We start from the raw sequence: 20750 nt of genomic DNA on the forward strand, positions 1-20750 counted from the left end.
CACTTGTGCTTCTTCAACCTTACATCTACAACCTTACATTTAAGATTCTATAGGAAACTTGATTGAGATGGAGTCCAAGATTGTCCTTCATCTGAAGAGAGCAACCTGTGCATTACTATATTTAAAAATGTGGGTAGCTCCCTTGTGGCACAGTGGGCTAAGAATCTGGCATTGTCACTGCTCTGGCTTTAGTCACTGCTGTGGTGCTGGTTTGATCCTTGGCCCAGGAACTTCTACATGAGTGGGTGTGGTCAAAAAGAAAAAATCTGAAATATTACCTAACCATGGTCTACCCCAGACAGAGCTACCCAGAGAGTGGCCTTTTCTTTAGAATTTTGCTCATTCATAATGAAAATGAGCAAAGTTCATTTGTTTTGTTCATTTGTAATGGCTTTTACTTAGGTGCATTAATTCCTCCTATGTCTAAACCCTGCTCAGAAACTTACTACCTCCTATACAATTGTCCATTACCTCTCCAAGTCCCTTCCTAAGGATTATACAGTGGTGGCACTGTCAGGCACAGAGGCAGCTAAGATATCTGAGACAGATGGACCTTATGGCTGCCCTTCCCTAATCCAACTCTACAGGCTTGTCTGCTAGATTGTCCAAAAAGAATGTGCACACAAAGAGTTCCCGCTGTGGCACAACAGCATTAGCGGTGTCTTGAGAGCACTGGGTTGCAGGTTCAATCCCTGGCCCCGGCACAGTCAGTTAAGGATCTGGCATTGCTGCAGCTGCAGCTTAGATTGCAACTGCAGCTCGGATCTGATCCTTGGCTCCAGAACTCCATATGTCTTGGGGTGGCCAAAAAAGAAAAAAGAATGTGCACACAAATAGAGTCACCTTGTTTGGAACAGTGACAGATCCTTGAGTTTTCTTAGGAGTCAGAGGGGCCATTTTGGTCATCAGCTCTGGCAACTCTCTGAAATGGTGTTATAACTACATTATTCTTGGAGTTCCTGTCACGGCTCAGCGGTAACGAACACAAATAGTATCCATGAGGATGTAAGCTTGATCCCTGGCCTCACTCAGTGGGTTAGAGATCTGGGGTTGCCGTGAGCTGCTGTGTAGGTCGCAGATGTGGCTCAGATCTGGCATTGCTGATCTGACCCCTAGCCTGGGAACTTCCATATGCTGTGCCTGTGGCCCTTCAAAAAAAAAAAAAAAAAAAAAAGACAAGAAAACCCTGATATTACTCTTTTAAAAAATGGTGTGTTTGTAAGCCAAAAACTGCAATATAAATGAATAGCTTTTGACGTTGGACATGTTCCAACTTGGGAAATGTGCTATTATTATTATTATTATTGCTTTTTGCGGTTCTTGTTTTTTGGTTTTGTTTTTTGTTTTTGTTTTTTTTTGTTTTTGTTTTTGTTTTTGTTTTTGTTTGCTTTTTAAGGCCACACTTGCAGCATATGGAAGTTCCCGGGCTAGGGGTCGAATAGGAGCTGCAGCTGCCAGCTTATGCCACAGTTGTCACAGTCTGTGAACTAAACCACAGCTCATGGCAATGCCAGATTCCCAACCCCACTGAGCAAGGCCAGGGATCAAACCTGCATCTTCATAGATGCTAGTTGGATTCATTTCCGCTGCACCACAATGGGAACTCAGGGAAACATGCTGTTATGATATTTGGTGTATATGCGTGCACCAGGACTCTTTCTTTCACAGCCTATGTGCTGATCTGAGTGTGGCACTTCCACTGACTAATTGGGGTTGACACCGTGTTGTACATTGTAGGATGGGAAATGGATGCATGAAGCAATATGTTTCTGTAATGTAGGCAGAAATGAAATGTTACATTTTGTTTCTGACTGTAACACTCCTGACTTATCACATCCAAGACTTCTGCTTAGAGTGGTTCTTCCAATTTCACTCAAGTTAATGTGGTGCCCTTTATCCTGTGACCTAGTTCTCCTGTTAACCGTGGGCATTTAATTACTAGGCCCCTGGTTGGGGTTAAAGCAGAGGCTGTGACTGTCAAATGAGTTTTCTATTGTGTGAAGGTGAGTGTCCTTTAAAGGAAATGTATCTGGGTCCTTGGTTTTATCAGGCTCCTGTTTTTTAACTGAGGTGACCTACCTAACCATGTAGACACAGGTATGATAACATATTTTCCTGTGATTTAAGGGAAAATGTTAATAGAATTTTTTTTAGCACTCAAGTAAGTATCTGAAGATTGTAGTTTCAATTAATGGCATTAGAAGAATGTAATTTGTATATGAAGATTATTTTTGCAGGACATTTCAGTTGAGGAAGCAAGAATTGTAAATGAATCAATTAGCTAGCTCTGTGATTATCATACACATTTTGGAGAGAATATTGCTGAGTCTTACATTTATGTGGGATGCAGAAACAAACACATGATTTTATGGGCAGCACAATCATAATTATATTAAAATACTTTTAAAAGGTATAAGCAATATTTAGCTAAGTAAAGTGTATGATTTTAAGGAGGAGAAAGTTTTATCATTTCAAGAGAGGAAGAAAATAAAAGATGTTATTCTGAACTTTATTTCCCAATAGTAAAGTAACCTCGTTTTTGCAATAGAAGTGGAATTATTAGGCCCTCCTAAATATAATAAGTTCCATTCAGCAGTTAGCTTTCAATTCTGTATTTTTAATAGGGAAGCATAATTATGCAGCATTATGGAATTAAATTCATAAACTGTCAGCACTTTAGCATCTCTGCATACTGTGTCCCAAATACATAAGACCAGATATTCCAAGCAGACCATTTGTACATCAAAATGTTTTATTAGTCCGATACTAAGCATCTTACTGTACAGATCCTATTGTTGTACATATGTGTTCTAGATGAATGAAACTGATGTGATTTAACCAGTGAACCATCTGATGTTTTTAGAGTCAACGTATGAGGCACGGCAACCACTCCACAGAGAACTCACCAATTGAAAGACGAAGTCTAATGACCGCCGATGAAAATTATCACAATGAAAGGGCTCGAAAGAGTAGGAACCGCTTGTCTTCCAGTTCCCAGCATAGCCGAGATCATTACCCTCTGGTGGAAGAAGATTACCCTGATTCCTACCAGGACACTTACAAACCCCACAGGAACCGAGGATCACCTGGGGGATACAGCCATGACTCTCGACATAGGCTATGAGTCTGCAGAAACAAACAAAAAATTCATCTGTTGACAATTTGCCATAGCACTGCTAGGATCCAACCAATCATCTTGGCAAGTCAGCACAGTATTGACTGTGCTTGTGGGCTGCTGGCATTGATGCTAAGAAGGGGCAAAAAAAAAATGTACATTATGCCCTTCGGTCTAGATGGATATTAGATGCCCAATCATATAGATATTTTTAAGTGCAACATTTACATAACAGTACCTTTTGTTTTCTTCATTAGATTTAGACACATCAATTTGTAATTTAGGGTACTTATCAAGGCACATATAAAATAATTTCCCACGCTGGAAATTCCAAATGACCAGTTCCAGTTGGAACCAATTTATAAACCAATTCCTGTTGGAATTTGGGTGAATCGACTAGAAAGTCTACTTGAGCATGTTGCAATCAATTTAAAAAAATCTGAAAAAAATCAATTAGTAAGAAAATCAAAATACCAATAGAAGCCAAAACCAGCTATGGTATTTCTTTGCTGGAAGCTAAATTTACACTTAAAGTTGGATGTATAAACATTTTAATATATGTTAATGTTGCCAGAATGGCATTTCAAACTTACCAAATGTATTGATAGTGCCAAAAAAAAAAAACCCAACTCTAATTAATGCAGAAATTCTACAGTCTCCTCAGATTTTAATATTTTTATTTCTTTCCTGGCATAGCTGTTGTATTCAAAGTGTTTTGCTCTTTTTTTAGTCACAACTGTTAGCTTGTTTGAGGTTGGAAAAAAATTAAAAATTTCTTTAGCAGTGAGAGAGAACAGAGAAGCCCAATCATAGTTGGTTATGTGAGAAGGAAAATGGGGTGTTTTCCCTTTAATCAATCTGAGCACAACTACATACACCCAGGAATCTGAAGTCAGACAGTAAAGATGGGCACAGATCCTCTCATGTGCAAGGCTAAACATTTCCAGACAGGATTTCATCTATCCCACTTACTGCATATGTGGGTTCCATGTTTCCCACCAGCACAATTGAATATCTTTCCATTGCTTCACTCAGTCTCTGTCTTTGAATATCAGAATGTTCTAGCCCTCCACCAAATTCTTTATAATCATGCTAAGGATTTTTTATTTACATGGACATACTGAATTTTGATATTGAACACTGTGTTTATACAAAATGATTAATTGAACAATTGTGAAAACCAATTTAAAAGCTTGCATTCAAAAATATAAATTCATAGATTCAGAATAGATTTGTTCACTAAAATTATATCATTTTTGTTGCAGAGAATTATAAAGAATTTGAAGATTGAACTGCCTTATTTCTAATGAACACTCCTCTTTACCTATTAAGTCTTCACAGTTTTTCCAGTGGCTATAATTATGGAATCGGTGACCTTATGTCTTTTATGATCAAGGAAGCCTTAGATTCCCACAATCTAGAAATTATTGAAATTCAGCCTTTTATTGAATATACAAATGTCTTTAGGAAAAGTCCCTTGTTGCTAAGAGTCCATTTTTTCTAAAGGCCCAGTGGAATCAGGCATAAAAATCCTTTTCTGCTAGTACATGTCATGAAGCCTATTTTTTTTTAAAACAGTAGTAATTTATTTTCTGTTATTTCCCCCATCCAAGCCTTTCAATGTTTAGGCTCTCAAAGTATGCACCAGTTAAATAATTTTCCTGACCATGATATGAGTTCCATATTTTTGATTAGTTATATATCTTTTTTTTGGCCACGAGGTACAATGGCTTGCTGTGGGAACTCAGTTCCCAGACCAGGGATTGCACCCAGGCCACAGTGGTGAAAGCGCCAAGTCCTAACCACTAGACCACAGGGAACTCTGTAGTCATATCATATATCTCTTGAACTTCATTATGACGCCCCACATTACCTCCCCTCCTGTTGTTCACTCTGCAAACTCCATTATGAACCTGTTTAGCTGATAATAAGGATGCCTATAATTATGTAAGTTATCTCAAATATTTAATACAATTAAAAACTGTGGGCTCAGTGAATTCTAAAAGTTAACATGTGATACTGGTTTGTGAGGTTCTTTTGTCATCTAGTGATGCTTACAAAACTTTCAGTTAAGACATTTAAAGGAGCTATATCCATTAGGCATTTTAATAAACACAACCTGCCATTATTGAATACTTTGTTAGAGCACAGAAAAACATTTTCCAGCAAACAAATATATTTATTACATGTATAGCGCATATTTGCATGAGAAAGAAAACATTAGCCAAAACATTTTTCTATATGCTTTACTGGTTTCTTGTTTGTGCGCATTAAAGTATTTAATTGCAAAGAGTGCACCAAGGTGTTTAAACTTAGACTAGAGAGCTGGTCAGCTTTTTCTGTAGTAGCATTAGCAATCTGGTCATTTACCTACTTTAAGATATTTACATTTTATGGCAGGTAGCTGTAACAACATTTACATATATTTCCTACTCAGCAAGATTACTATATTCTTTCAACTTTTATAAATCTCTTGTTTTTAAAGGCTTCTCAAAGCCAAATTTCTGTGTCTTCATGTCATGCTGAAAAAAAGAGAGGTCCATTCAATATCTGTGCACAAAACCAATCTTTCCTTGACCATCAAGTGTCCATACGTATTTTGCTTTGCATTCTTGTTCAAAGGCTGTCAGTCTCGGAAAGGGTATAATGTATATTTTCTTGATGAATAGATTTAAATTTTTCCTTTGATTTGTCATATTCTTTCCCCTTCCTTTTGTAATAAGTTATCTTTTCCAAATGAATAAGGGATATGCATTTTCCTTTTTTTCTTAAGCCTTAGAGTTTATTGTGTAAATGTACTACAAAGCAGATATATACTAAATGAAAAGTTTTATTTTTGCCAAGCACATCAAGCACCTTTGGAAAATACATATTCCATAAATACTTTGTTTTTAACTAATTTCATTTAAAAATAGCAGATGATAAGCAGGAAAAACAAGTCTTATAATGTTTTGAGATTATTTTAACTTGTATAAACCACATATTCTATAATTTCAGCATACATAATTTCTGAATATATAAATTACATATTCTGTAATTTCAGTCAGCAAACATGTAACAGTATAGACTCATGTGACAATGTGGAAATGTAGTCTTGGAAAAAAAGGAATGCAGTTTGTCAGTTCTGATGTTAATTCTCAAGGCTATAATGTGACTCCAGTATTATAATCAACAATGTTATCTTGTTTACTCCAATATTTAAAGCAACACTTATACATGTTTATAAATGACTGATGATTCTCTCTTATCTTTATACAGTTCTATTGGAAAGAAAATTGAATTAACAATTCAGACTGATTGTTTTTCCTAATAAGAGAGTCTTAACTATGTGACAATATGTCATTGCACCTAGTTCTTAATGAAATGAATTTTTTAAATATAAAACAAATTCTGAGAAAATGATTCATTCCCTTTGAATAATTTGTTAATTGCTTTAATTATTACTGTTGTTTGCAAAATGTATTTTTGGAATGTTAACCTCTTTTCATACCTGCATACTTGAACTTGTTTTTTGTGTGGGGGCCTTAAAATTCACAATAGGAAGCTAGGGTAGTAAAAGGGAGGGAGAGAAGGAAATCATGCCAAAAGATGGTTTGCAAATTTAAACTCCTTGAATGAACATATCATAAAATGTTGTTGAGACCCAGGATGTCAGTGAAGAATGTTTCCAGGCAACCTTAATTTTCATGCTAGTGTATTTTCTTAGTTGCACAATTTATTTTGGTATTTGCTTAAAAATGAAAACAACATAATGCCAATATAAAATTGCCCTATATATTGAAATTTATACTACCTCTTCTCTAGAGAAGACAATTTGTCTTTAAAGAGAAAGACACTTTAAATACGTAGTGAATTTACTCCTCTTACTGCTAACCTTGCTGCAAAGCTAAATGCATAAATTGTTAAAAGATACTTTCCCTTTAGATTTTAAACTGTTGCCAAGATGCTCTTGTCACCCATTCATTTCTTCCATGTCAATAAAGTTTTCTTTGAATTGGTTCACGGTTTATCAGGAGGCAAGGTAAACATTTAATGAGTCAATATTCATAGAGAAAAAAAACAACTGCAAGGAAATTGCTTTTGTGTGCAGATTGTTATAACATCTAGCTAGCTATAAGTGTGAGTAGATTCAGAGACTTGATGTTTAAGTGCAGCTGGCTTGCAAATTCAAATTCTGCTGATCCTTGACTTCTGTGGACACTGAGCCATTTACTAAGTAGATTATCTTGGACACCCATGACATTGGAACAAACTTCATATTGATGTTTCAAATAAATGGGAATGTACCCCTTATTTCTTCAGTATTTCTCCCTGTATTTCTGTCTTTCAGGACACTGTTGCATGTTCTTTTCTTTATGAATTATATAAAACTCATCTTTAAATAACTTTATGGCTGAAAACATAGGAAATTATGTAATAAAATTTATTTCCTTAGTTCCTCATATCTTTAAATATTGTTAATGCTGTAACTGTTATTAAGTTACTCAAGCTGTGTCTATAAGGCAGAGAACAGTCCTCTTTTTTAAAATTAATAATCATGATTAAATCACTCAATACAATAGTTGTCAGACAGACAACAAGGAGAACTTTTTTGTTGTTGACTTAAGCAGTGAAGTTAGGCAAAACAGTAAAATTGGCTTATATGAGCAGACAGAACCACAGCATTCAAAAATTACTTCTTAAAAGTTTTCTTTTTTATTAAAATGAACTTTCTCATGAAATTCATCCTCATATATCTCTCTCTACTTGTGGATGGCTTCATACAAAATGTTTCATGTAATTAAGGGACATTATGAGAGGACTAGAAAATATTTCATCAGATAATCTTGACTAAGGGCTGTGATTCCCACTTGCCATAAAAAAACATATACATAGAGTGAATAGCAACAAATTTGGGGGAGTCATAGTTACATATGAAATTCTCCTTTGTTTCTTTGGATATGTGTAAAATGTTTGCAGGAGGATGGTAGAAAATGCTACTTATGTCTTTAGAGTGTTGGGGAAATACACTGATGCTTCCTCTTTGAAAATTATAAAGAGTTAAAATGAGAACTATCTAGGAACCAAAAGTGGCTGGCCTCTAGCTTTTTAATACTTTGTAAGTGTTCTTGGCTAGGTTTTGAACACTTAAATTTCTCAACCAATGGCTATGTCTATGTTTAGGTAGGGGCCACTCTTGCTCAGTTTGCATGCCACTTTCACACATCTTTAACTGTAATCAGTGTGAATTCTGTATGCATAAGGGATGTATTTAAAGATGCAGGATCATTAATGCTATATTGTTGCATACTATTTTTCATATGCCTTACAATATTTTCTGGGACATTATTAAATGAAAGCATTTTATTGCCAAAATAATCTATGTTATTCTTTCTAATCTGCATTAGCAGTAGAAAAATAAATAATGTAGCAAAAACATATATTGTACAGTACAAAATTATAAAAGATATATATTTTGCCAATAATATAAAAATAGATTGAGGAGAAAGAAGCACATTTGTTATAGCACAAACTTAAAAAATCCACTGTTAAATTTGGCAGTTGTATTTTTAAAAAGTATTTAGATTTAGTTCTAAGTTTTATCAGATTTATTTCATTTGCCATCTTGTTAACTTGCTGCTTGATACTTTTCCAGCAATTTACTTCATAGCCTTGCAGTCTGTGGATGTAATTTATTTTATTTTATTCCCTTCCGTAAAACTTATTAAATTTTATTTTGTGATAAGACTCATACTATATTTACCGTTCTTATTTCTTCTCCTTCAACTACAGAAAGCAACAGCAACTGAGCCCAAAGGGCTTCTCTGAATTTTGGATATGTTTGAAATGTTTTATATTTTTCACAGCCTACAGTCAGAATGATAAACAAAGATGTCCCAACGATAACTAAAAAAAAGTATTTAGGGATTCTTCAATTTGTTTTGTACTGAATACTATTTTGAAACATAAGTTAACGCCATTAGCTGTTTTTTTTGAAAGGGTGGCGGGAGGGAAAAAGAGATAAACGTATTAATACTAAAAATAAATACGGCAAATTGATGTAAAAAATTTCCCCTACTATTCTAAGAGCTGTTGATATCCCAAGCAATTGCTGTATCTCCAGCTACAAAGTGGAAAAGAAAGAATGCCTTGATCCAGTATTATTTTCCTTTCTTTAAATTTTAGTTATTTTGACAATTTACCCCCTTTTATTTTTCTTATATAGGTAAATGTGTAGCATTCTACAAGGCATGCTGGGTAAAATATACTATGCAAATGTGTTCAGTGCTGCATGTTATGTTCTCCCTCGGCTTTAGTGGCTTTAAAGAAAAAAAAAATGTGTTGTTATTTTTGTGAACCAAAACATTTAACAAAGAAAATGCAGAGTGCATGCATATAGTATCCTAATTTCTATGAATTTGTTTTATGGAATTTAAATGTGTACAAACCAACTGCATTAATTTTTTTCTTTTATATAATAAATGAAAAAAAAACACTGAAACCAGCGTTATATCTCTCCTTTACATTTTTCTAGAGATATACTAAAGATATATTGGAAATCAATAGGTGAATTCCTGTACTTTTTTTTTTTTTTTTTGGCCCCAGCATGCAGTGGGTTGATGTAGGATCTCAGTTCCCAGACCAGGGAACTGAACAAGTTCAGACTGAACCTGGGCCACAGTGGTGGAAGTGCTGAGTCCTAACCACTAGACTACCAGGGAACTCCCTATTCCTATATTTTTTTATAAGAAAAATAAGTCTAAACATTTGCCCTCAAAACATAGATTCAATTAAACAACTATTTCCTTAATACTCAGCTAGGTGCTATGAATGATCACAAAAGAAGTATTTAAAGGCTTGGGCCTCCCTTCCTTAGGAAATAGGAAAGAGCTTGTAGTTAAATACATGCACACACATGAAATAGAACATATTACAGGAGTTCCTGTCGTGGCACAGCAGAAACGAATCCAACTAGGAACCATGAGGTTGCAGGTTCGATCCCTGGCCTCGCTCAGTGGGTTAAGGATCCGGCGTTGCCATGAGCTGTGGTATAGGTCGCAGACGTGGCTCAGATCTGGAGTCGCTATGGCCCTGGCATAGGCCAACAGTTATAGCTCCAATTAGACCCCTAGCCTGGGAACCTCCATATGCCGCTCGTGTGGCCCTAAAAAGACAAAAAGACAAAAAAAAAAGAAAAAAGAACATATTACAATATATATGTGAAACAGGATTGAATACAATATGGAAGAATAAATTGGGTCAACCATATTCTTCACAAGAAACAATAATTACTTTACTGAATATCAGACATTTCTAAACGAATCCTGTACCCGTTAGAATTCCATGGAAGTTAGAATTCCATGGATGACACATAGGTTATGATTTGTGCCCAGTACTATGACTCAATCAGCATTTGGCTTTTCTCTCATCACAATGCACAAGAAGTTCAAAAGAAATGTGTCCATTATTGCTTATTATTACTCCATTAGGATTATATAGTGAATTATTATATCCAAGTTATTTCACAAGCATTATCACATTGGACCCATCTGACTCCACCTCTCCCCCACCATGGAAAATAGGTTTATTAGACCCAACTAAAACAAAGTAACCAAAGCTCATTGTAACCTTTCTCTCTAAAGTTTTTTTTTTTTTTTTGGTCTTTAAGGCCCTACCCGCAGCATATGGAAGTTCCCAAGCGAGAGGTCAAATTGGAGCTGCAGCTGCCAGCCTACATCACAGCCACAGCAACCCACCAATTGTGACCCACATCTGTGATCTACACCATAGCTCATGGCAACGCCATATCCTTAACCCACTGAGCGAGGCCAGGGATTGAACCCGCATCTTCACATGTACTAGTCAGGTTCATCACCACTGATCCACAATGGGAACTCCCATCTCTAAAATACTTTTTAATCTAAAAATACATATATTAAATGCTTTTAAGCTGGTAATCATCTGAAGCATAGAAAACAATGCCTGAAATACAGTAGATGTTGACTGAGTGAATGCTAACTCAATTACTAGAGATGTGCCATATAAGGCTGCCCCAACTATCAACGCATTTCAAGCCACAACCTGCAACTCCCAACTGGGAGAATTGCAGCTCACTGCAATCACTCCATCAACCTGGCCCTATGCCTAAAGCCACCTTTTGCTTCATCAGTACATCTCTACTAATAAGTTGTAGAGAGAAACATCTTGTTTGTCCTGTCATAAAGCATGCAGATTAGCATAGTTTTTAGACTGTGGCCTCTAACACTTGTCTGGGTTCAAAGCCTAGATCCAGCAGTAACTTGCTGTGAGTTTGGGGTAATCACTTAATTCCTCTGTGCCTGGGTCTGTTTCTGTAGAGTGATTTTTCTTATGGCTATATGTCACATTTTCAGGTTTTTTTGTATGTCCACTAATTTTTTATATTGAATTTAGGATATTGTAAAAGTTCCATGTGCATGAGATGATCTTGTCATCTCCATCTTTGAAGAAGGTTTCATTTGTTTTGATAAGCAACTAAGCAACTGTGAGTTTGATCCTTTCAAGGTTTGTTTTTAAGCCACTTAAAGGACAGGTCTAGAGTGAGACATCCTTAGGAAAATTTAGCTCCTCTTCTAAGCTCTCTGGCATGTCTACTCAATGTCCCATATATTCTGTGTGTTCTCTTCACACTGGCTAAAGGGAACACAAATTATTTTTGGCCCTTTGTAAACTCTGGGAAATACTTGTTTTACAGCTCCCTGGTACTGGCTTTTTCCCCTCAGTTGTTACTGGCTAGACTCATGGGGTTCCATACTGGTTTTATATTACACACGTATGGATTGTTATGCAGCCAAGACTGTATAACAGTCAACTTACGTAGTTTTCTGGATAATTCCATCTTTTCAATCACTATTCTAGTTGCCTTGATCTCTTGGAATGCTGATCTCTGTCTTCAACTTGAAGAGACTCATTTAAGTTCCTCCTCCCTCTTGTAGCTGACTGGAATTGCCTCTAGGCAGAAAATCCACACAACAAAACTTCATTGGTGTCTTTTATCAAGGGATCACAGTCTTGTGCTGGGTATTGACCAATGTTTGAAAATAGCTGTTTTCTATACTTTGTCCAATTTCCTATTTATTGTGGTAATAAAACCACGCAATTCATATTGGGATGTGGACCCATGGACAGGGGCTTGAAGCCAGCAAAAACCCAAATTGGGGCTTGAACCCACTGGCTTTTTTTTTTTTTTTGGCCACTCTACAGCATGTGGAGTTTACAGGCCAGGGAGCAGATCTGAGCCACAGTTGGAACCCATACCACAGCTGCAGCAACACTGGATCCTTTAACCCATTGTGCGGGCTGGGAATCAAACCTGCATCCTGGCACTACAAAGACACCAGATCTCATTGCACCACATTGGGAACTCCCCTACTGCCTTTTCATTAAAATCACATACCTGGCCTCAGGACTTACTGAGGTTCAGGTTCTTTATGTCTCAGCACAGAAGGAATTCAGTGACAGGCAAAGCAATTGGTAAGAAGTAGATTCATTGAGAGAGTATGGACCATCTCAGAAGACAAGAGCAGCCTGGAAGATACACATTCCATAGACAGAATGCAGTTGTCTCAAAAGTCGAGAGTGCCCGAAATACGGTGTCATTCATTCTTATAGGCTGGGTAATTTCACAGGCTAAAGAGTGTGAAGGACTAGGCTAAGGAATGGGAAGGGACAGGGATTTCTGGGCATTGGGCCACTGTCCACTTTTGAGCCTTTTATAGTTGGCCTCAGAACCTGTCATCGCACCTATAGGTGTGTCATTTAGCTGATATATTACAGTGAGCATATAATGAGGCTCCAGGTCTACTGGAAGTCAAACCTTCTGCCATATTGGGCCTAATTAGTTCTAGCCAGCTTTTATCTTATCCTCCATGGCTATGTCATTCTTTTAAAGGTTGGGCCTTGCTCTCTTCCCTCCTGGTTCAGTAGGAGATCAATTCTAGACCATCCTGCTCCCTTATAAGTGGAAGCAGAAGTCTCTCCAATGACATTTTGCACAACACTATAGTCATGAATAAATTAGTCTTTGAAAAGTTTTTTTTATAATGATTTTTATTTTTTCCATTATATGTGGTTTACTGTGTTCTGTCAATTTTCTGCTGTACAGCAAGATGACCCAGTCACAAATACATGCACACATTCTTGTGTCTTTCAAAAGTCTTATGAGTCTGTTTTTATAAATAGCTTCATACTACTCAATAAACATTCTCAATTACTTCTATTGTAGTTCCAAATTTGTATTTCACCCTTTTTTTCCCTTTATTTAATTTTACTTTTTGAGAGACACTTGGAAAATTATCTCAGAGGGAGTTCCCATTCTGGCTCATCAGGTTACAAACCCAACGAGTATCCATGAGGATGTGGGTTCAATCCCTGGCCTTGCTCAGTGGGTTAAGGATCCCACATTGCTGTGGCGTGGTGTAGATTGGCAGCTGCAGCTCTGATTTGACCCCTAGCCTGGAAACTTCCCTATGAAGTAGGTGCAGTCCTAAAAAAAGAGAAAAAAAAAGATTTTAAAAAGAAAATAATCTATAAGACCATCTCTTTAATGAAGATTATAAAATATGAAGCCCAAACTTCACAAGTTAATGTGGATATGACATCCATTTAATAAATTGACAGAGATGTGTGGGGAGTTTGCAAAAAGTTTTAGAGCTGCCAAAAGCATTACTTGTAGTGTACAAGAATGGAATTATTAGAGGGTTAATGTAAATTGATTATGCAAACAATATTGTTTTTCTAAATAGCCTAGAGAGTACTTTATTATGTAACTACAAACACAACAATCTATAAGTTAAAATGGATTAATATAGCAATTTTCTTTCCCTTCATAAAGGCTTTTTAACCGTAAGTCCCAAAGGAAAACAAAGGACGTTTTCCTAAACAATTGTTCAAAAAGAGATACGTTTCTGTCCTCAATGCTGCCCTTTGCTTTACAGGTACAAGTTTTCTAGCTCAAGACGACTAAGAAAAAATGTAGATTGTCTTGAGTTCTTACTCAAATGAGGTATTTTGTATATATTGAGAAGAGATAATGTATGGCTAGAAGTGGGGAGGAAAAGTATAGTTTATTGCTGGTTCTAATTTCCTTTAGCTCTTGCAGATGAGTGGGTATGTAGGCAGGAGCTGTTCAAAATATCTTTTACAGTTCCCCCACTTTTTTCTTTCTCTTCCTTTTTACCAAAGTTAAGGAGAAGAGAAGGGATTCCAGCTGTTTCTGGTTTCTTTGTGGAAGAGAACAACCTTGGTTTCTTTTTTCCCACCTTTTGCCTCTAACAAGAGTGGAGACTAATTACTACAGGCATCAGATGGTCCAGAATCAAAGACAGACCTCAGCAACAAACCCTTTGCTTTTACATATAAAAAGTGGAGGCAAAGAGAGGTTAAGTAACTTGCCCAGCCAAAAATAACACCTGAAACAAGAATTCTGATATCAAGTTACCTAATTATTCTCTTATATTCTAGTTTTCAACTAAGTATCCCACAGTAGAGGGTTGATGAAACACAGTGTGACTCTTGCATAGTATGTGACACAGCTGTTCAAAGTGTTCAGGCAAGAAGCCTAAAAGAGCAGACAGAACATTTGACCACCTATTTAACCAGCTTGGAATGATGGGAGTTACAGCTAGAAAGGACGGCTGAAGCCAAACTGTGGAGAACAATGCGTATCTAAAGCATTTGGATTTTACTGCTCAAATAGCTCTAGTGGCCACTAAAAAATTTTAAACATGGGAGTGACTCGATCAAGATTGGACAAGATTGGCCTGAAAACATGGGAGTGACTTGATCTTGTTTCGGACAACATTGGCCTGAAAGTGGAGGAAGATTGGAGAGGGAATAGCCTTGAGGTACAGAACTGCCATAAAACGACTGCGTAGGTAAGGTCACCCTGCTGGGTGTTCAGGCCTAAAAGTTTCAGAGATAAAGGTGCTGAGCTTCTCTCAAAGACCCTGCAGGAATGCCGTGCTTATGAAGGCCGGGACGTGGTACTTGGGTGTGGTGAACGCAGGGTTGGGGAAGTGCACTCAATAATATGTTCACATTATGGCTCTGTGGAAGAAATGCAGAGAAAAACAAAGCTCGCTGAGACGCCCACGCAAGCAGAGGAGAGCGAGCAGCCCCAACCAGCACCCTGCACTGCTTGGATCCCCGGGCTCCGTCCCGCCGCCTACAGGTCGCCTGGTTTTCTCAAATTAGCTGGGGCCTGGCAGGCGCCCTTCTCCAGGCCACGCCCCTCCGGCCGTGCGCCTGCGCCTTCCTGTCCGCTTCGCCCCGCCCCTCGCCTCCCCCGCCTGCCTGGGAGCCGCCGCCGCAGCCGCCCGAGAGGAGCTGGGGGAGGACGGTGGCCCGCGAGGCTCGTCGCAGACAACGCGGCGGCGATGTCCGCGAGCCAGGCGAGAGCCGCGGCGGCAGCGGCGGGGCCTCGCGCACGGGAGGGCGACCTGGGCTTCGGCCTCCCTCCGGTTCCTAGGAAGCGGGCCGGCGGCCAGCGCGGGAGCAGCAGCGGCAGAGACGGAGGCTCCGGCGCGTCTCTTTCCTCCCCTTGAGCCTGAGCTGGGGGAGGCCAGGAGGCCCAGGTGGCTGGAGGGGGGTCCGCTGCCCGAGAATGGGAATTCTCTTCACCAGGATATGGAGACTGTTCAATCACCAGGGTAGGGGCTGGGGCCGAGCGCGTACGGGTCGGGGAGAGGGTCAGCCCTGGACGCGTTGGGGGGTGGTCTCCGAATACTTCCGGAGTGTGGGCGGCGCGGTCTCTGCTATGGTTCCTGGCTGCTGGGGATGCGGGCCTGGGGCAGTTCTATCCCACTCCCAGCTAAGGAATGGTTCCCGACTCGCAGTCCTTTGTCTTAGGAGACCTTCCTAAGAAGTCCATTCCGCAAATACACCCATTGCTCCGATTTCAATTGTGAGCGGCGGTTTCTTGCCCCCCGTCCGACCCCCCTGAGCTGCATAGCCTGGTCCATTTTCCTTGAACAGTTGGGGGTTTGCATGCCATGGAGAAATGCTGAGGTTCTCTGGGATGAACGTTATAGGTTGTGCCTCCAGCCGCATTACTGAGGGTTGCTGAATGCGGAAAACGTGAGGAATCGCTCTTGACTTGTCCAGTACACCTCAGGTTTATGAGAGTCTTCCCTGCACTCCCCCAACCCGGGAGAAGACACTTAGGCGTCCTGAGTAGTGATGGTCCTCTCCGTTTGCCGTATTTATATCTGTGTTTAAGGTTAAGTTTAAGGTCATTTTCCTACTCGTGTTGGTTAGTAAAGTAGAGGGTTTGGGGGCTGGATTAGAAATGTTAAGGTGTTTTATTGAAAGCATTTAAAAACCATATCATATGAAGTGTTTGTTAAGTGTAGGTAACTAGTAAGTTACCAATTGTAGAGTGTGTGATCAAAGAGACGCTCAAGTTCATCTAAACTCAAAACAGTGCCTTGAAATGCATATCAGATTTATTGAAATATGTTCCAAAATAAATGTAAAACTGGGGAAAGAAGATACAATTTTAAGAAAAAGACTCCATGGTGCTTAAGATACAGCATAGTTATTGGTGTACTTTTGTTTCTTTTTAACTTAAGTTGGGTGATTCATCATCCCTGCTGTCAGTAACTTAGTTTGTGTTTTCCTCTTGTGTAAGCTAGTAGTAGTGTCACAGCCTAAGATTTTCCAGTAAAGACTTAAAGGAATGGTGGCATCTATTATGTACCACCGTCCCGCCTCCTATTTGATCCTGCAGCTCCTGTAAGAAGACTGTGGAAAGGGAGCAGAACTAGGAACTTGTGATCTCTAGAGTATTTTTTTAAAAAAAACTAAAGATGATAATGTAGGTCACATGGTACTAAATGAAAGAGTAATATTTCAGATGATTTTCAAATGATATGGGGAATTTTCATAAACTGGATGAAGCCAGTTTTAATCTACACAGCCTCTGGCTGGCTGTTTCTGTTGGGAGAGGGCAAGGGGGAACCAGTCACTTCACCTCTCTGGATCTGGAGCTCCCCTAGAACAGCTGGGATCTTGACTATATATGACTGAAGTCCACAAAACTTAATCTCTAGGTCTCAAGAATTGAAATTTAAAATTGCTGTAAAATGGGTGGTGCTTATAGTAGATAAGATCTATTCTGGCTTTTAAATCCATCATTTTGTATTATTTTTAGCAAAGCTAGTAAATTTCAGTTCTGCTATGAAATTTAAAAAGACTTTGCTTGTTAATTGAGCTCCAGTACTGCAAGCAAAATTAGATGTCTCTACTTTCTGTTTTGAGTCAATGATAAAATTATTTGTCTCTGTAATTTAAGAATGAATTAGAACTTTGCCAACAGCTACATGCCAGTAGTAAGTAATGATATGTTCTTTGTTACCACTAAAAATCTCTGAGTAGTGTTCTTATTACCTATACTTTGTGGTAATTTTTGACTGGACCTTTATTTCAATGTTGGGAATTAATAGTAAGAGGAATTAAGTGAGGTTAAGTTCTAATTTAGATGTCAGTGTTGTGAAAATGTGAATAAACTATTTCTCTTCTGTTAAATGATGTCGTTGTCTTATCAGTAAGGTCACAGTGTTCACCATTAAATCTAGTATCCGGTGCTTTTTAGTCTTTTTAGTCCTGTAAATTGGATGTATATGTCTTTTATGTTGTGTGTCAGATATATCTTAGATGTTTTATTTTACCTTTATAAGATACAGAACACAACCCTATGTTCTTTTCACATAAACTCTTGGAAGATTTTGGGGATTACAGAGTTTTCTATGCTGATAGAACAAACTCTGTGCCATTTCTTTTCTGAACTCCTTTTAGAACAGCTTTTTCAGTTTAAGCTTAGCTAGGTTGAGTACACAGTGAAAGCTAATTGCATATTGCTCAAACTTGAAAAACCAGAGGTTGCATTCACATGCTGTTTAAATCAATAGGGTACAAACTTTGTCCTGGATGTTGAATATATATTTTTTTTTAATGTTTCTAAAATCCTTTGAAGTAGTTATTTTCTCCTGAAAAGAGGAAACTAGGTTCTAGAATGATTTTACTAGGTGATGCAGATTGGTGAATGCCAGAGTTAAAACACTGCAGAAATATGTCCTTGGTACTGGTCTTCTTAAAGAAGTGACTGGCATCATTTTTTAATATACAAGTGTCCCCCATTAGGTGTTTCTTGTTACTGAACTATAAACCTTTACTGCTTTAGGACTTTGAAGAGTTGCCATTAGTATCTTTTAGTATAGAGGGCTTATGATCAGTACTTCATTTGTAAAGCAAGTATTTTGAACACCTGTTTTGTGCCTGAGACTGGTCTAGGTGTTGGGGATAGACAGGAAACAACACAAACCCCTGTGTTGTTATGTGGGGAAACAGAAAATAAGCTAACTCTATCTTTATAGATAGCAGCTGACACTGACATGCAAGGTTAGGTTTTATTTGTTTTATGCAGTTGATTTAGTCTTCACTTAATTGATTTACCCTTTACCCTGTGAGGTAGATCTCCCCCCGCCCCACATTTTTAAGTGGTAAAGAAATATTAGGTAACTTGCTTAAAGCTCTAGAACCACACCCACGGCATATGGAGATTCCTAGGCTAGGGGTCGAATTTGGAGCTATAGCTGCCAGCCTAGCCACAGCCATAGCAAGGCCAGGGATCTAACCCACAATCTCATGGTTACTAGTTGGATTCGTTTCTGCTGTGCCACAATGGGAACTTTGTGATAGATTTTAGATAGAGATAATGACCAAGATCATCTAGTGTCTTAGTTAGTGCTCCTGAAACAAAACAAAATCTTCTTTGTATAAGGATTTGTGTTAGATAAAAGGAAGAGCTTTTGTGAACTATGAAAGAAGTTATGAAATTTCCCCACTGATAGCCTCATTGCATTCTTTTAAAAAGATGTAATCTTATTGAAGTGTAGTTGATTTGCCATGTTGTGTTAATTTTTGTTCTGCAGCAAAGTGATTCAGCCATGCATATAAAGATATCCATTCTCATATAGGTTATCACAGAACATTGAATAGATTCCCCTGTGCTCTGCAGCAGGTCCATTTCATATACAAAAGTGTGCCTTTGCCATTCCCCAACCCCTGATCCAGTCTCCCCCACTTCCCCATTGGCAACCATAAGTTTGTTTTCAAAGTCTGTGAGTCTGTTTCTGCTTTGTAAATAAGTTTATTTGTATCAGTTTTTAAAATGCCACATGTAAGTGATATCATATGTTTTTTGTCTTTCTGTGTGTGACTTCACTTATAATCTCTAGGTCCGTCCATGTTACTACAAGCGGCATTATTTCATTCTTTTTTATGAGCGAGTAATAATTCCATTGTATATATGTACCGCATCTTCTTTATCCATTCTTCTGTCACTGGACGTTTAGGTTGCTTCCCAGTCTTGGCTATTGTAAATAGCACTGCAGTGAACATTGGGGTCCATGTGTCTTTTCTAATTAGGGTTTTCTGTGGATATATATGTCCAGAATTGGGGTAGCTGGGTCATATGGTGATTCTTTATTTAGTTTTTTAAGGAACCTGCATACTGTTTTCCATAGTGATTGTACCAATTTACATTCCCACCAACAGTGTGGGAGGGGTCCCTTTTTTCCACATACTCTCCAGCTTTTTGATGGTGGCCATTCTGACTGGTATGAGATATGAAGCCTCATTGTAGTTTTGATTTTCATTTCTCTAATAATTAGTGATGAGTATCTTTTCATGTGCTTTTTGGTCGTCTGTCTGTCTTCTTTGGAGAAATATCTATTTAGATCTTACGCCTTTTTTTTTTTAATCTTTTTAGGGCCAACCCATGACATATGGAGGTTCCCAGGCTAGGGGTCAAATCAGAGCTGTAGCTGCTGGCCTACATCACAGCCACAGCAATGCAGGATCCAAGCTGCGACTGTGACTTACACCACAGCTCATGGCAATGCCAGATCCTTAACCCAATGAGCAAGGCCAGGGATTGAACCTCATGGATGCTGGTCAGATTCATTTCCACCGAGAGACATGATGGGAACTCCATTGTGTCCATTCTTTGATTGAATTGTTTGTAGATATAAAGCTGCATAAACTGTTCATATATTTGGGGGATTAATCTCTTGTTGATTGCTTTGCAAAAATTTTTCCCACTTTAAATGGCTTCATTTGTCCAAAATCTTTTAAAAGAGATGAGAATATACAGTGGAAAAGGACCCCCACCCCCCGAAAAGATCCACAACTATGAGGGGGCTTAGTATTTATTGAGCATTGTCACTGCTGTGGCTCTGGTTACAGCTGTGGTACAGGATTGATCCCTGGCCTGGGAATTTATGCATGCTGTGGGTGTGGCCAAGAGCAAAACAAAACTAAAGCAAAACAATACAATGGAAAAAAAGACAGTCTCTTTATTTTTTCTTCTTTTTTGGCTGCCTGCGACATATGGAATTCCTGGGCCAGGGATCAGATCCAAGCTGCAGTCTTGACCTAAGCTGCAGCTGCAGCAATGATGGATCCTTAACCCACTGTGCTGGGTCGGGGATTGAACCTTCATCCAGCACTCCTAAAACTGATCCTGTTGCACCACGATGGGAACTGCAACAGTCTCTTTAATAAGTGGCACTAGGAAAACTGGACTCCACCATGTAAAAGAATGAAATTAGAACAT

The 20750-nt window shown here is 38.4% G+C and overlaps 2 protein-coding genes across 4 annotated transcripts in view; both read left to right on the forward strand.

The window, feature by feature from the left end:
* The window catches only part of CACNB4 (calcium voltage-gated channel auxiliary subunit beta 4), a 144191-nt gene extending 139066 nt beyond the window's left edge, over positions 1-5125 (forward strand). For both annotated transcript variants that reach the window (XM_047771923.1, XM_047771922.1), the window contains one exon: positions 2864-5125. In XM_047771923.1, the coding sequence (XP_047627879.1) occupies positions 2864-3124 (261 nt within the window). In that variant the 3' untranslated portion in view covers positions 3125-5125. The remainder of the gene's footprint in view (positions 1-2863) is intronic.
* Positions 5126-15433: 10308 nt separating this feature from the next.
* Positions 15434-20750, forward strand: part of ARL5A (ADP ribosylation factor like GTPase 5A) — a 35145-nt gene continuing 29828 nt past the window's right edge. For both annotated transcript variants that reach the window (XR_007133937.1, XM_047771924.1), the window contains exon 1: positions 15434-15783. Coding sequence is in view for 1 of the 2 variants with exons in the window: in XM_047771924.1 (XP_047627880.1) it covers positions 15738-15783 (46 nt within the window). In the remaining variant the exon portion in view is untranslated. The remainder of the gene's footprint in view (positions 15784-20750) is intronic.

This window comes from Phacochoerus africanus, chromosome 3 (genome assembly GCF_016906955.1).
Source record: "Phacochoerus africanus isolate WHEZ1 chromosome 3, ROS_Pafr_v1, whole genome shotgun sequence".
In the NCBI taxonomy this organism is placed as follows: domain Eukaryota; kingdom Metazoa; phylum Chordata; class Mammalia; order Artiodactyla; family Suidae; genus Phacochoerus; species Phacochoerus africanus.